Source organism: Amblyomma mixtum, chromosome 1, assembly GCF_055824585.1.
Source record: "Amblyomma mixtum isolate Tamu chromosome 1, ASM5582458v1, whole genome shotgun sequence".
Classification (NCBI taxonomy): Eukaryota; Metazoa; Arthropoda; class Arachnida; order Ixodida; family Ixodidae; genus Amblyomma; species Amblyomma mixtum.
This window is the reverse complement of record NC_143012.1, coordinates 316,737,954-316,751,663: the sequence shown is the minus strand read 5'-3', so window position 1 is coordinate 316,751,663 and position 13,710 is coordinate 316,737,954. Positions and strand designations below refer to the sequence as shown.

Below are 13,710 nucleotides of genomic sequence, written 5' to 3'. Positions count from 1 at the left end.
AATATCCATGTAAGCTTGTAAATTAAGGGACGAGAGTGGGAATTAACCAGAATCGCTTTGAAGTCTAATTTTATCTTCCCTGCAAGTTCTCCAAGCCCTCAGGTCTTTGGGTTTGGTAGTAGTTGGTACCGAAAAAGAGATGAATCACAAAGGTTATCGCTTTGCAAATATTTATTTGTGTTTGTGCATGTTATATATTCATGACAAAAATAAATAAACAGAAATGATCATTCTTTGGCGCTGTCCACGCTCGCTAATCAGATACCAAAGCTGACCGGAACCAAAACTGGTAGTGCTAAAAATGTGAAACAGCATAATTTCGGTGCACGTGACAAAACACAGAAAATATATTGCAATAAAGTTGTCTTAAAGTAATATGTGCATCCCTAATTTGTTGTTAGTTAAATATTTATTTAAATTCTTATTAATTGGTTTTTGTATAGATGTATTTACTCTATGTGTTGTATGATATATCTGGGATATCCGTCTCTCTCCGTCTCTGGTATTTCTGATGGCCGTCGGCGAAGGCCGTCAACCCAGCCGATCCAGCTGAGTTGCTTCATACCTTTGAAGTTTTCAGCTCTGACATAAAACATATATGGATTCTACGATACGATGGCTAACATCGCCGTGCAGAGAATAAAAAGGGAATTTAAGGAAGTCGTCAAAAGCGAAGAGGTGAGCAGCCGCCCGGCGATCGGTGCCGAGCGTCGTGGATGCATTTTCGAAGCTCTTGGCATTTTTTATCTGAACGTTGTACTCCGGTATTCCCTCAGTATTTGCCGGGCGGGTATCGTGATATATCGCGGACGGTGTTGCTCATTGCCCAGATATAACTGTGCTGTAGGCTTCGTTCTCGAGGCGTCGATAGGCTTCGAGGTTCTGTTAAATTTTTTGCCTTGGCGCGTTGCGTGGAGAAGGCGCAATTTCTACCTGTGAGCGCTCATATTAGCCTGTTCGGCGCAAACCTCCGCGCTGCGGTTGTGGTAGGCGTGAATTTTTTTTGCCATGTCATTCACTAGAAACCACGAGGCGCCGGGCCACCCCCGTTCTGGAGGTGTTCCGAGCTGCGAAATATCTCCCGTAGCGCATTGAGGAAGCTCGTATTCCTTTGTATTCGCGGCCCTTGGTCGTTCGGAGCTAATTACCGTTGCTGCCCTGCTGACACGCCTCGCTTAATTTCAGCCGAAGGAGTGTCGGAACTGGCTCGATGAGGTATTGCGAGACGGCCTGCGCGGCGCGCTCTGAAGGCATGTTCTGGTTCCCGCACGTGAGTTTGCCGTGCGGTAGCCGCGGAGAAGCCAGCTTGCCCAAACCCCAAGGTCGCGTTCCCAGTCATCGGCCGAAGCACCTGTGCGCGCGGGCGGCACATTTTTTGGTGCCGAAACGTTTCTACGAATGTCTTCATTTGCTCTTTACCTCTAGAACATCTATCTGCAAGCGCGCTAACGCGACAGCTCCTCTCGATTGTCGTTGAGCTTGACCAGAAGTTGCCAAATGTGCCCGGTGAATGGGCAAACGACGTTGCGGATAGCCCGTCTCTTCTCGATGCAGGGCAGTGCCCCGCTGTAAATTACAAACAGCATCAAGGACGCCGAACTGAACAGGCAATTTGTTTGCGCAGGCCCCATAGTTCGCGCCGTTTCAGTGATGAATCAGCGCCAACTTGCAGTTTTCAATTGTAGTTATGGTTCGTCCCTTGAGTTTGCACCGTCAGTGAACAAAGTGGCGATGATTAATGTTCACTGAAATGCGCTAAGTGCTTCAAGGCACTGAGGGTGCAAAACCTTGTCATGTGTCTTTTGCTGCCGTTGTTGCCACTGGGCCTGTCAATATCATTGCTCTTGAAGTCTATCAACTTGCCAGCATGACTTGCTGAATTGATCAGTTTAACCAGTATGACTTTTAAAAAAAAGAGGGCACCTGATGGTTATGCATTTAAGTTATAAAAGCTTGCTTTGCTACGTATAGTGACCGACCGAGCACTTAAAAACACTGGCTGTGAATAGCATTTTTGACTGTGTAGAGTGGAGACCTAATACAGCATTCAGAAGACTTCCTTCGCAATATACCTACCGTGAGTTCCCATTAACTTGCGTGGATGGCAGCAAATCTTAGCTTTGGTGCTGGGATTCGATTGTGGTTTAGTGAAGCGGCCTGAAAAATTCTCACTTAGTATCAACTGCGTCTGTTGCTTGCTGTTGCATGTATTTGCAATGTTCTGCCCATGCCAGAAGCCATTATCGCAGAGAACGCAAATGCAAGGACAATTCCGAATTTGAAGTTGTGGTTTTTAATGCTGCCTGCTAGTCTACGGCTGATCTGGATGTATCACATTGCACTGAATTTAATCAGAGAAGTGTTGCAGTCTGTGTGGCAGGATTTTCTCCACCTCATGGGTGTCGTAAGTGTGTTGCAGCTGTCATACACAACGCAGCTTGCGGGCAGGCATTACATTCTTTTCCAATGTTTCAAGTTTATTTTTGCTGCAGGAGGCCATCATGCACCTTTCTAGATTTTGGTGTGCAATATTGCAAGCTCTCATTTATTTCATTTTTTACAATAATAATAACTGAAGCTACTCTTGTATGATATGTGTCAAATACTTGACCTTTGTCTATCCTTTATTGTCAAGTACTCTGATTACTCTGACGCACAGCTGTATGTGTAAGTGATGATAATTTACACATAATTCATTTTTTGTGTGCTTTCATTTCACATCTCTTTGTTCAGTCTTTTAGCTTCCTAGCATTTTTATGCAGTATTTATTGTGTTGTTCAGGTCGTTAGACAAGTCACTGTTAGTGTTCATTCATAAATGATCTGTCAACATTGCAAAAAATTTTTTACACCTACCTGTACCTATAGAAATTTTAATAGTGTTATTGTTTTTGTAGATTTTTTCTCTTGCTCTTGGCTTGTGGCTTGGTGCTCTGCACAACTATGTGGACACCCCTGGTTAATTTTGTGCTTTGCAGGTTGCCAAGTGTGCCATCAAAGTAGAGCTGGTGAATGACAACTACACAGAGCTGCGTGGCGAGATAGCCGGCCCGCCAGATACGCCCTATGAAGGAGGCACTTTCGTCCTAGAGATCCATGTGCCTGAGACGTACCCATTCAACCCACCGAAGGTTAGCTGGCCATAGCAGCATGTTGGTGTGAAGCAATGAGACATCATCATCAGCCTGACTATGCCTTCTGCAGGGCAAAGGCCTCTCTCATGTCTCTCCAATTAATCCTGTCTCATGAGAGAGCGGACATTTTGGTGCCAATATGGCACTTTCTCTTACATGTTAGCAGGCCGAAGGGCATGAAAATATGACTTGTGAAGTTACTTTAGCTATGTAAAAATATTGGACACACTTATTTCTGCATGTGGAGCAGTTGTCGCATTCTTTTTGTATGTCTGAATGAATTAAAAGATTGGCAATTTCAAGCGCGAAGTGCGCAGAACTGGCCATACTTCAACTGTTGAATGGCCGCCGCGGTGGCTCAGTGGTTATGGCGCTCGGCTGCTGACCCAAAAGACGCGGGTTCGATTCCGGGCGCGACAGTTGAAATTCCATGGGGACAAAATTCTAGAGGCCCGTGTAGTGTGCGATGTCAGTGCATGTTGAACCCCAGGAGGTCGAAATTTCCGGAGCCCTTCACTACGGCGTCCCTCATAGCCTGAGCCGCTTTGGAATGTTAAACCCCAATGAAACCAAACCAAACAACTTATACCTGTCAGGCAACAGCTTATACATTGTGTAAGGTTGGTTTATGGGGTTTAACGTCCCAAAGCGGCTAAGGCTATGAGAGACGTCGTAGTGGAGGGCTCCGGAAATTTCGACCACCTGGGGTTCTTTAACGTGCACTGACATCGCACAGTACACGGGCCTCTAGAATTTCTCCTCCAAAGAAATTCAATCGCCGCGGCCGGGATCGAACCCACGTCTTTCGGGTCAGCAGCCGGGCACCATAACCACTGAGCCACCGCGGCGGCCTTATACATTGTGTAAATATCTTAATAGTGTTGCTTGTTGCATCAGGTACAGTTTAGCTTTGGTGCTTCCAGAGTGCCCAAGACTGTATTTCAAGTAGCTTTATGGTTGGTTATATCTCATTGAGGTCAGCGGTGATGAATGAAATCGTCTGGCTGCAACCTGCCATGAGGTGGCTTTAAACAAATATACTTGAGTTTGCGACTGGCATGAGTCTTTGGTGAAGCAGGTCCTCTGTTTTCTCTCTGTCGGTCTGATGTAGGTCCGCTTCATCACAAAGATTTGGCACCCAAACATCAGCTCAGTGACGGGTGCTATTTGCCTGGACATTCTGAAGGACCAATGGTGAGGCCTATGTCACTTTTGGTGTTGCCAGTCCCTTCTGTACTTCTGCAGGATGAATACATAATGCAGTCTGTTTGTAAGGGACTAGTATTTTTTGCGTCCTAACTCTTGAAGGGTCCGTCTATAGTATTTTTATGCATGTGTACGTCCAGTATGCAAGGGAACAAAGTTTGAGCATTCAGTTAAGGGGTGACATGGTTTTAAAATCTTGAAAAATGGCCAAAAGATTGTTTCTTTGAAAATTATTGCATCCGCTTTTATGCCTCATTTTCTATGCTCTCCCAAAGTTTTATTGCTTAAATCCACTGGGCTGTATTTAAAGAAATTTTGTGAACCACAGTGGCCCCGCATGCTAGAGAAATGCTCGAAAAATCCGTCTTTTTTCTTCTTACTGATTTTCTAACTAAATGCTCATGTTGTGGAGCAGATTTATTCGCAACTGTCTTGTCTATTTTGACCCTGTTTGTTCTGTTGCACTGGGACGTCTCCACTATATGCAATGACGATCTTGGTTTTTAATTTTTATGGGTGGATGGCAGATCTGTGGTGTGATGTCTTGTTTACAGTTTAGACATGTCTTGGCCAACTGCTTTGTAAATGAATAATATTTGTGTTGTGTTGTGGAAAAAGAACCAAGAATATATCACATATAGCATGCATTTAGAAATGTAGTGAATGTTGAACCAGTCACCTTCCACGTTTTGTCAAGTCTGCAGGCTTTCAAAAAGGTGCAGAAGAGAAAAATGTGTAAAAAAAAAAATGTTCTTCAGATGTCGTACTGAAATTTTGTGCACTTCAGATTACTTAAGAGCAAACAAATTTTAATTTTAATGGGGATGCTGTTGAAAGCACCGTCCCCTTTTAGTGATTACTTCTTTGCTTATGACAAGCATACTTTATCCTATTTTCAAACTGTGTAATGCCTGTATACATTCTGCACTCTGTGTAAATTTGCTGTGCTAAATTTCTGCTGAAAAAAAAATTTATGGTATGGACCGCACCCTGTACATAGCCTGTTGAAGCAAGGTGTGTAATCAGTGCATAAAAATACATGTGCTTGCAAAGCACAAGTCCCAGAAAACCTCGTAGTTGGAGAATTTCTTGCCATATTCAGTGGTATTGAAAAAAGTACACTTTAGTCTGTAATGATCAATGTTAGATGGAACGCCCAGGCCTATATTCAGAAAGAAGGTGTGTGTATGGGCTCTTGTACAGCACCTCTTCTCAGCTAACTGTTTCCCGCCCACCATGACATATTGCTGCCCAACAGAATTCATGGCACGTGTGTTGTGAAAATCTTTCGATTTGTAGATGACTATTCTGTCCTAAAATGCAGCAACCAAGCTTTCGAAACTGCAGCTCCTGAAGTACATTCCTTGTTTCACCAATGCATGCATTCACTCGCTTCGAAATCCGAAAATGTGGAAGATAACTCTTAGATTTCTTGACCTGCGGCTTCATTTTTCTGCTATGCATACCTGCTGGTCCTATGAACCCGATGTAAAAGTACAGCTGCGGCCACCGTTTTCCCACAAACTTCTTTATCTTTGTCTTTTTAGTGTACTTCTATTTGCAGACAGTGCTAAACCCTACTTTTCCACTCTTCACGAGCACAAATTACATTTGCTTTCCTTCTTGCATCCTCTAACTTTTGGCATTTTTTCCAAAATGAGGCAGCCAGTGGAATACTTAAAAGAGCTGCTAACAGCTTGAAATAATTTTTGCAGCATGGCTCTCACTGCAGTCATGGTTATTTTGCTGTCCGCCTTTGGACAGTTGTCGTGTTTACAATTCAGCTCCTGAGCAGCACATAGGGAGGGGAGTAAAAAACTAAATTTTTTTTTTGTGCCTTGAATTACGAATTGTAAGCAATGTTAATTTCAGCAAACTGATTTGTCAGCAAATAATGTCAGCAGATTTGTCAGCAGATGATGTCAGCAAACTGATTTTTATTTTGTACTAATAATGATAGCTTGACAGATAATCAGATGTAAGCAGATCAGTGCCAGTTTTGTTGAGCACTGTGTTCTGCTCCTTTCACCTGCTTTCAGTGCTCTGCAATAGAGGTGCTGAAGAACTGCACCAAGACCGCAGTGATAGCTTCTGCGGGTAGAACAGACATCGTCACTTATTTTGGCAACTTCAGTGGCAAAAAAATTGCCAAATGTTCATGCTCTACTTCTTAGCACACTAAACTCAGTGGAAGCTATCGCCGTGCTGTTGGCTGTCTTTTGATAATGCTCAAGACCTACAGTATAGTCTGTGTAGCGCACTATAGTGCAGCCTGGGCTACTACAACAATCACAACGGGTGCATGGTCATATGACCGTGAATCTGCTACTTTGGCATTATCGGTCATGTTTTTGTTAGCATCCAGTCACTTGACTGCAGACTACCTACGCAGAAGCTCCGCTCCAGAAAGGCTCCCTGTGAGAGCTTTCACTTTAAAAGAAAAAAATACTTCTGAAGCAAGCCAAGCGAAATTGCATGCTGCCCACGAACCCTCTGTGTGGACTGTGCAGAACTGTGGAAATTTTAATAGCTGTTTTCTGGATAAATTTCAATCAAAACAGCAATTACTTCATTATATGCCCCTTGGTTTATTTAGTGCATCGCTACAAGGGCTTTTGATGGTGTAATTTAGCTGCTTTGCTGTGGCCAGCACCGCAAGTGCATGCACTTTTCTGGGTGAACATCAAAATATACCATTGCCGCAGCAGTGCGTGTGAGTTGCCCTTGAAAAACTCGATGGCCATTGACTTTTTGAACAATGGAATTGTTGATATGGCAGGAGCTTGGAGCGATGCCTGCTATAGTGCTTTATCTGTCTGGAGGTTTGTATAGGACATGGGGGCATGCTAAACCCTCTTGGAAACCAGGCATAGCAAACAATTGACGACCCCAAAAAAGGAAATATTCTTATCCTAGTAAATTTGACTCAGAAATAACTTAGCAGAAAACTCTCTCATTTCAGCGACTGAACTGTTCTCTTCTGCTTTCCTTTGTATTAGGAGGCCGGGGGCTTTTTTCGCATGTTTACTCCACAGATGTGGCATATGAACCTGGCCTTGCAGGAGCACTGAGTGCAGTGATTCCTTCTTTGCCTCATTCTTTTGCTTCAGGGCAGCGGCGATGACTCTGCGGACCGTGCTGTTGTCTCTGCAAGCGCTGCTGGCTGCGGCGGAGCCAGACGATCCCCAGGATGCTGTAGTGGCCCGCCAGTTCAAGGAGAACCCTGAGATGTTCAAGCTCACGGCTCAACACTGGGCTCAGGTCTACGCTGGAGGTACACACAGCTACTGGACACACTTTTTCAAGCGTTCCATGATTCTGTCCATGCTCTTGTTCATGTTCTTTTGAATAGAGGTTAATTCAGATAAGTGAGGGGCTTATTGAGGAATGAGCCAAAGAAGTTAGTAGTGGTCGAAACCAGGCGGTCAATTTCTGTAGCCCTTCACTGCTGTGCCTCTCATAGCCTGAGTCGTTTTGGGACTTTAAACCCACATAAACCTAAATCATAAACCAAAAACTGATGTGAAGTTGTGAAGCCAAGATGTTCTTGTGATTCTTTTGTGGTGTACATATGATAATGCCTTCTTTCATGCGTCAATCAGCTAGCCATGTGATTGCATGCGCATGAGGAGCATAGAATGTGTAACTAACCCAAGTGCTCCTTGGACACTGTTTTGATTTTTTCAGGTCCAAAGCACTTCCCCGACTTCGACGCGAAGATCAAGAGGCTCCTGGACATGGGAGTTGAAGAGGTTGGTTTTTCATCTGTGCTCGCTGTGTTTGTTTGCTCTCCTATGGAGCAGTGCAAACTGAGGCAATTATATTACTGTTACTGTAGTATGGGCAGTTTTGAAGGTTGCAGAGCAGGGTCTATGTGGATACAACTGAGTAAATAAAGCACAGGTCACTCAGCAACACAGTGGAGGAATGAAGTGTCTGATAAAGCCAGAATTATGCAAGAAACATCTTTCTTTTTGTCAAGTTAAGATCAGCTTGTCCGTTCTATTTATGACTGCAGGGCTGTTTATGGCACAGGTCTAAAAATTTGTGCACTTGTTGTCAGGTTGTATAAATGTGTTCAGCTTTTGGCAGGGAATTTACTTCAGCTTGGGCTTGAAAAAGTGCATTAAAAACTCTCGTATAATGTGGACCCACATATAATGAGACGCATAATTTGGGGATAGCAGTAATGGGAAAAAATGTTCTCATCCTTGTGTAATGGGAGGGAGGAAAACTCACTGGAAGCATTTGTTTTAACTGCATTTCGCACTTTATTGTCACTTTCGGGTGTGCTGTCTTCAGAGAGTCTTCTGTCAGAGATATCGTTTTATAGAAACTCGTCTTGGGTGCCATCGAGTGCATTCAATATCCCGCATTTCTTGAAAACATGACTGATGAAGTCCACGGGAATGCTGGCCCAAGCATCCATGAATCAACTGCAGAGCGTGGTTTAAGAGGCCTGTTCCATGCTTCTGGCAGCAGTAACTGCAAGCTTTTCCTACCTCATCCAGTTCATGTTGCAGTGTTTGACGTGCTGCCGATGCTTTGTGGAAGCTCCATTTAGTACTTTCTTTTTAGAAGCATCAGGGTACTTGCATGGTCCCGACAGTGTTAGGAGTGATCGTCGTGCTTGCAAAAGCCTGGGCTTCGCAAGGGCAGCGCGGTGAAAGGACATCAAAATCGAAACAGCAAACGGACAAACCTGCCACTATGGCTCAGTGGTTAAGGCGTTCGTCCACCGAGCCGGAGTACCTGGGTTTGAACCCGACTGCAGCGGCCGCGTTTTTATGGAGGCGGAATGTAAAAGGCACCGGTGTACTGTTCAATGTCAGTGCACGTTAAAGATTCCCAGGTGGTCGGAATTATTCGGGAGACCTCCACCACGGCACTTCTTTCTCTCTCTCTTCTTTCACTCCCACCTTCCTCCGTTCCCTTATGGGACGGTTCAGGTATCCACTGAGATATGATCCGATATCATATGATGAGATATGATATGTTTTGATCTTAGTTTTGTTGTGCTTAGCTCTATGCATGCCTGATCTCTGTTTCGTTGTCAATGTATCCGCTGCTTTTCTAGTTTCTGTTACTTATGGAAACTTTGTACCATTGCCAAGTGCCACTTTGTTTTTTTGTTTTTTTTACATGGGGAGGGCAGGCCTCTGTCAGGCGCTACTAGGCGCCTTTAGCTTGCTCTCCCTTGTTTGCAGTCTCTGTACTGGCCAAACAAAACCAATAAATGAAATGAAATATGTGAGACAGATACTGCGCCCTTTTCTTTCCTCAAAAACCAATCAATTTTACAGACAATACTGCTAGATAGTGCCTCCTTTCTCTGGAAGCCCAATAGTGGTAGCGCTGAATTATAATGAAATCGAATTGTGGATTAATGCTGATAATTGTTTGGATTCACATATTTAATGCGAGTTGGAAACTTGACATGCTAAAATATGGAGAAGAACTTCTTATAAGCTGGTTGTTACAGTAAGTTATAGAGGTTAGCACAGCTAATACTGTAAACAACCTATTTTTCACATGCTCGATATTTCGCAAGTTCATGTAAAACCACAGTGTCAGAATATTTCATGAGTACTAAATTTCTCGAAACAGAGGTTTATAGATAGGCCCCTTAATGCTCCTTTTGCCCAAAGTCGTTTACAGTGCCGAATTGGTTGCAATGTAGGTCAAGCTCTTTTCCAGAAATATTGCCGAAAGCAGGGGAGATAGACTGACGGTTAGTTAAGGTAAAAAATATTCAGCAGTTTTTATGCCAAAATGTGACCTCCCAGAATACCTATTGACTCACTTAATTTGTGCACTTTTTTTCTTTAAATTAAAGCTTCAAAAAGCGGGTGCGCAGATTATGCAAAAATTTTCAAAACAAGTTCCAAAAAACTCTTCAGAGGTCATAACGCGCAATATATACTGTATATTGTCGCCTATACATAGACCCCCCTATCTCGCACCCCTCACTGGCCAAGAGAAAAGGTGATTCTAAATATAAGACGCATACGCCTTCCCGCCCCATCCCACATTATCTAGTTCCCTGTGGGCCGGCATGACGGTGCTTGCTCTGCTCAAAGCAATAAATGCACAACGATACACTTGTGAAGCCAGCAGTGGGAGACAAAGGAGATAAGAGTCGATAAAACGGCGCCCCGTGTGCAGTCTGGCTGAATAGCGGCGAACCAAACAGCAAACATTTCGGTTGTTTTGGATTCTGGCGTGCACGCAACTGTTCGTCCGGGAAAGCAACTGCCAGTGTGAGCATGCCGGGTAAACAGGGCACAATTCATGTCCTCACCACTCGGACCTTTTGCAACCGCATACAGCGACACGGCCGTTCCGATCTTCCAAAGTCTGCCTTGAGGGCACCTGCGTTGTGGATTGCAAGAATTGCAACAGAGAGTTAAAGGTGCGGGATGTGATCATTTGCAAGCTTCACGGAATCAAACTGCAGAAGGATGTTCTGCCCCTGTTCGCGCCCGCTTGCCATGCACCCTTTCCGAACTGGAAAATGCAACAAACGCGTTAGCCAGCGCTAGGTAGCCAATATAGAAAGTTTTTGATCTTGGAAAATCTGCGAGGGTAAGTGCACAAAATAGCCGCATGAACAAGCTGTTCCGCCACTGAAACCGTCACTTCGTGCTTTCATTTGCTGTGCATTGTGCTGAGATCCCATTGTTCGTAAGTTAAGGTGTGCGGCCATTCGTAAAAGGAGCGCCTGAGGCCGAATTAGGGACGAAAAAAAGACTACTTACGCTCCTACATAGCACTACCGTATATTGTGCAGTGCACAGCTGAGTGAGCGGACAACGCTTACCGTTACACGCCATCTTGGTGCTACTCTTGAACTTCGCTCTAAGTAGCGCGGTTTTCGTGGACCATAATCGGAATAAAGCATTTGCGTTACGGCTGCTGTGATGCTTGGTTGTCACTTCCTCGCGGTCCATGTGAGACAGTCACTGAAAGTGTCTCCAGCTCACAGTGAAGCTGATTACTTACAACGAATAAGACCTCGAGCATATTTATGTCCGCATATCGAGCATGGAGCGTCCCACAATCTTATATGTGAGGCTGACATAATTGTGAACTTCGTGTAGTGTGAACGCGTTGCCATACGCGCGTTATGACAATTATATTGCGGAATCCTTAGAAACGATTGCACTTCATCTTGTGAAGACTGCTTGATGAATGCCACTGCTTACATGATTAGTTAACATTTGTGTGTCTATTTTTGTCGCCTTTCTGTGTTTAACAAACCAGTAGAAATATTTTAGGTATCCCAAGAACCATGAACAGGTTGTAAACAAATGCGTACGATGTGCATGCGAACATTTTAGAGTGGTGTCTGCGTGCATGTACACATTACGACAATGACCTGCGCTGCCGCAGGGGCATTTAACCTTGCCGTTTTAGATAAAACAATAAAAAACATTAAGCAAAGCCTTCAGCAGATGCAAAGACAAGCATTAAGGCGATCCACCTGTTGGCTCGAACTGGCGGAGAGCTCAGCAGCTCTCCGCGACATAAAGCTCGATCATTTTTTCACGCCTAAAGTGATCATATTAGGGTTCTCACATGTCCTTCGAAGCTTTGGACAAACCACAGTGTCGTCTTCCCACTCCTTTACAATCGCATCAGCCGAAACACTGCCTATCGGAATCGAACCATCAGACGCAGCAGCTGTCGCGACGAGGCGCGTAATGGCGGCGTGATCATGTGGTCAAAAATGGCAGCCCTTATGATATGGCACTGTAAATCTGTTCATAGCGACAGACAGGCTTCAGGTGAGTCTTTGATGTAGTTTCCCAGGGAAGTTGCAGCTTTGCTCATGTCAAACACTGTGGCAATTTCTTCTCTTTCTGGTAACTGGTAACGGCGGCATTCTGCTGTAGAGCATGACTTTGAAGGGGCACCAGGTGCGCATTCATCTACCATTCGACATCATGCTGCTCAGTGCACCCTCTGCATCACCGTTAGTGCATGCACTGGGAAAGAAGTGGCAGGGGCTGTTGAATCCCTGTTATTGAATTGTCGGGTACCAACAGACACAAATAATGTGTCATCTCGCAGCTCGTCTCAACACCAGACAAGCTCCATCGGATGGCACTGGCATACATTTTGGCACCACTTTTATAAGCTTTTGCTCGTGACTGATCGTCGCCTCACTGGAATGAAACCTCCAGAAAGAAAGCTGAATTTTTACTTTGCCTGGAGGGGCACCCGGAACCAAGAAGCGCAGGGCACAGGTCTCTAGTGCAAGTGCTTACTGGCTGGAAGCAAGTTTATTATTTCTGAGGCTCCTGCTTCGCACGTTTTTATGTTGCGGAAACATGCTTGCTGAGAGTTGACGTGATGCATTCTTTGTGAAGAATGGTTGCCTTGTGTAACTTACTTTTTTTTTTCCTGCTTTCTCTTGCAGCACCGTGCACGTGTTGCGCTGTCATCATACTCGTGGGACCTTGAGAAAGCCACAGAAGCCATCTTCAGCTAAGGCAGGATGAAAGAAAGAAGAAAAGAAACATAACCGGGACTGTTCTTCAATTCAGTCTATATTTCTTCCCATCTTTTTCTCTCTCTCGCTCTCTCTTCCTTTGGTGCTTCTGATGAGGGCGTCGGCTCTTGTGACAGATTGCACTTTTCACTCAACGTCACTTGCTCCTCATGTCTTTAGGGGATCCAACTACACATTGTGAAAGGAATGCCAGTCTACCTTTGATCCAAACAGAGAGGTGTGCCTTTGGCGAATTTCGCAGTTATTGTACAATTATAGTTCCCGGTAAAGTTTGCACTAAGTCTGCAGTGGAGCACTGTAATATTGTGCTTAAATAGACATGATAATGGGATTCCATTCCTGGAAACTGCCTGCGTAACCTGTTCTTGTTTTTGTGGCTTGGACTGAATCGTGGCTATACATGTGCTGATTTGATTTGTGAGTGGCAAATTTGTGATGCATTGCGATAAGACACACCCTAGAAGTTACTGTAAGAAATTGTGCTTGCAAAAATTGCCTGCAATCCAGGCTGTCTTTGTGTGGCCTCGATAAAGCATTTTCATTCCCTTATTGGAAACTGCATGTTTGCCTAAGAGTGCTGCAGAAGTTCTATTTTTCTATTGAGAAACTTTGAAGATGCCCCTTTTTTGCCCTGTTTCTTTTGTCGTTGTGAATGATGAGCATTAAAGGTGTGCTTTTAAAGGATTACCTTTACAGTGTCTTCTTGCTTCCTGGCAGTTGGGTATGCTGCCAATTTCGCTGCTTATTCTTAGGCAGTTGCTCAATAAACATCAAATTCACTGCTCGTTCTCAGGCAGTTGCCCAATAAACGTTAAACCAGTTTAAACACTGTGCTAATGTCGCACCGAGCTGTTTT

At 44.4% G+C, this 13,710-nt stretch overlaps 1 protein-coding gene across 1 annotated transcript; it reads left to right on the top strand.

Moving 5' to 3' along the window:
• Window positions 1–509: 509 nt before the first annotated feature.
• On the top strand, window positions 510–13,541 carry Ubc4 (ubiquitin conjugating enzyme 4). Its single transcript, XM_089567065.1, has 6 exons — window positions 510–678; window positions 2,978–3,130; window positions 4,245–4,327; window positions 7,450–7,613; window positions 8,027–8,091; window positions 12,762–13,541. Exons 1-6 carry the CDS (start codon window positions 616–618, stop codon window positions 12,831–12,833), a joined length of 600 nt encoding a protein of 199 aa, XP_089423191.1. The 5' UTR covers window positions 510–615; the 3' UTR covers window positions 12,834–13,541.
• Window positions 13,542–13,710: the final 169 nt, after the last annotated feature.

Excerpts from the sequence above, each read along its gene's own strand:
- Ubc4 (XM_089567065.1), top strand. The coding sequence starts at position 616 with ATGGCTAACATCGCCGTGCAGAGAATAAAAAGGGAATTTAAGGAAGTC. Across the intron at positions 7,614-8,026 it reads GGCTCAGGTCTACGCTGGAG|GTCCAAAGCACTTCCCCGAC; the intron begins GTACACACAGCT and ends TGATTTTTTCAG. Across the intron at positions 8,092-12,761 it reads TGGACATGGGAGTTGAAGAG|CACCGTGCACGTGTTGCGCT; the intron begins GTTGGTTTTTCA and ends TTTCTCTTGCAG.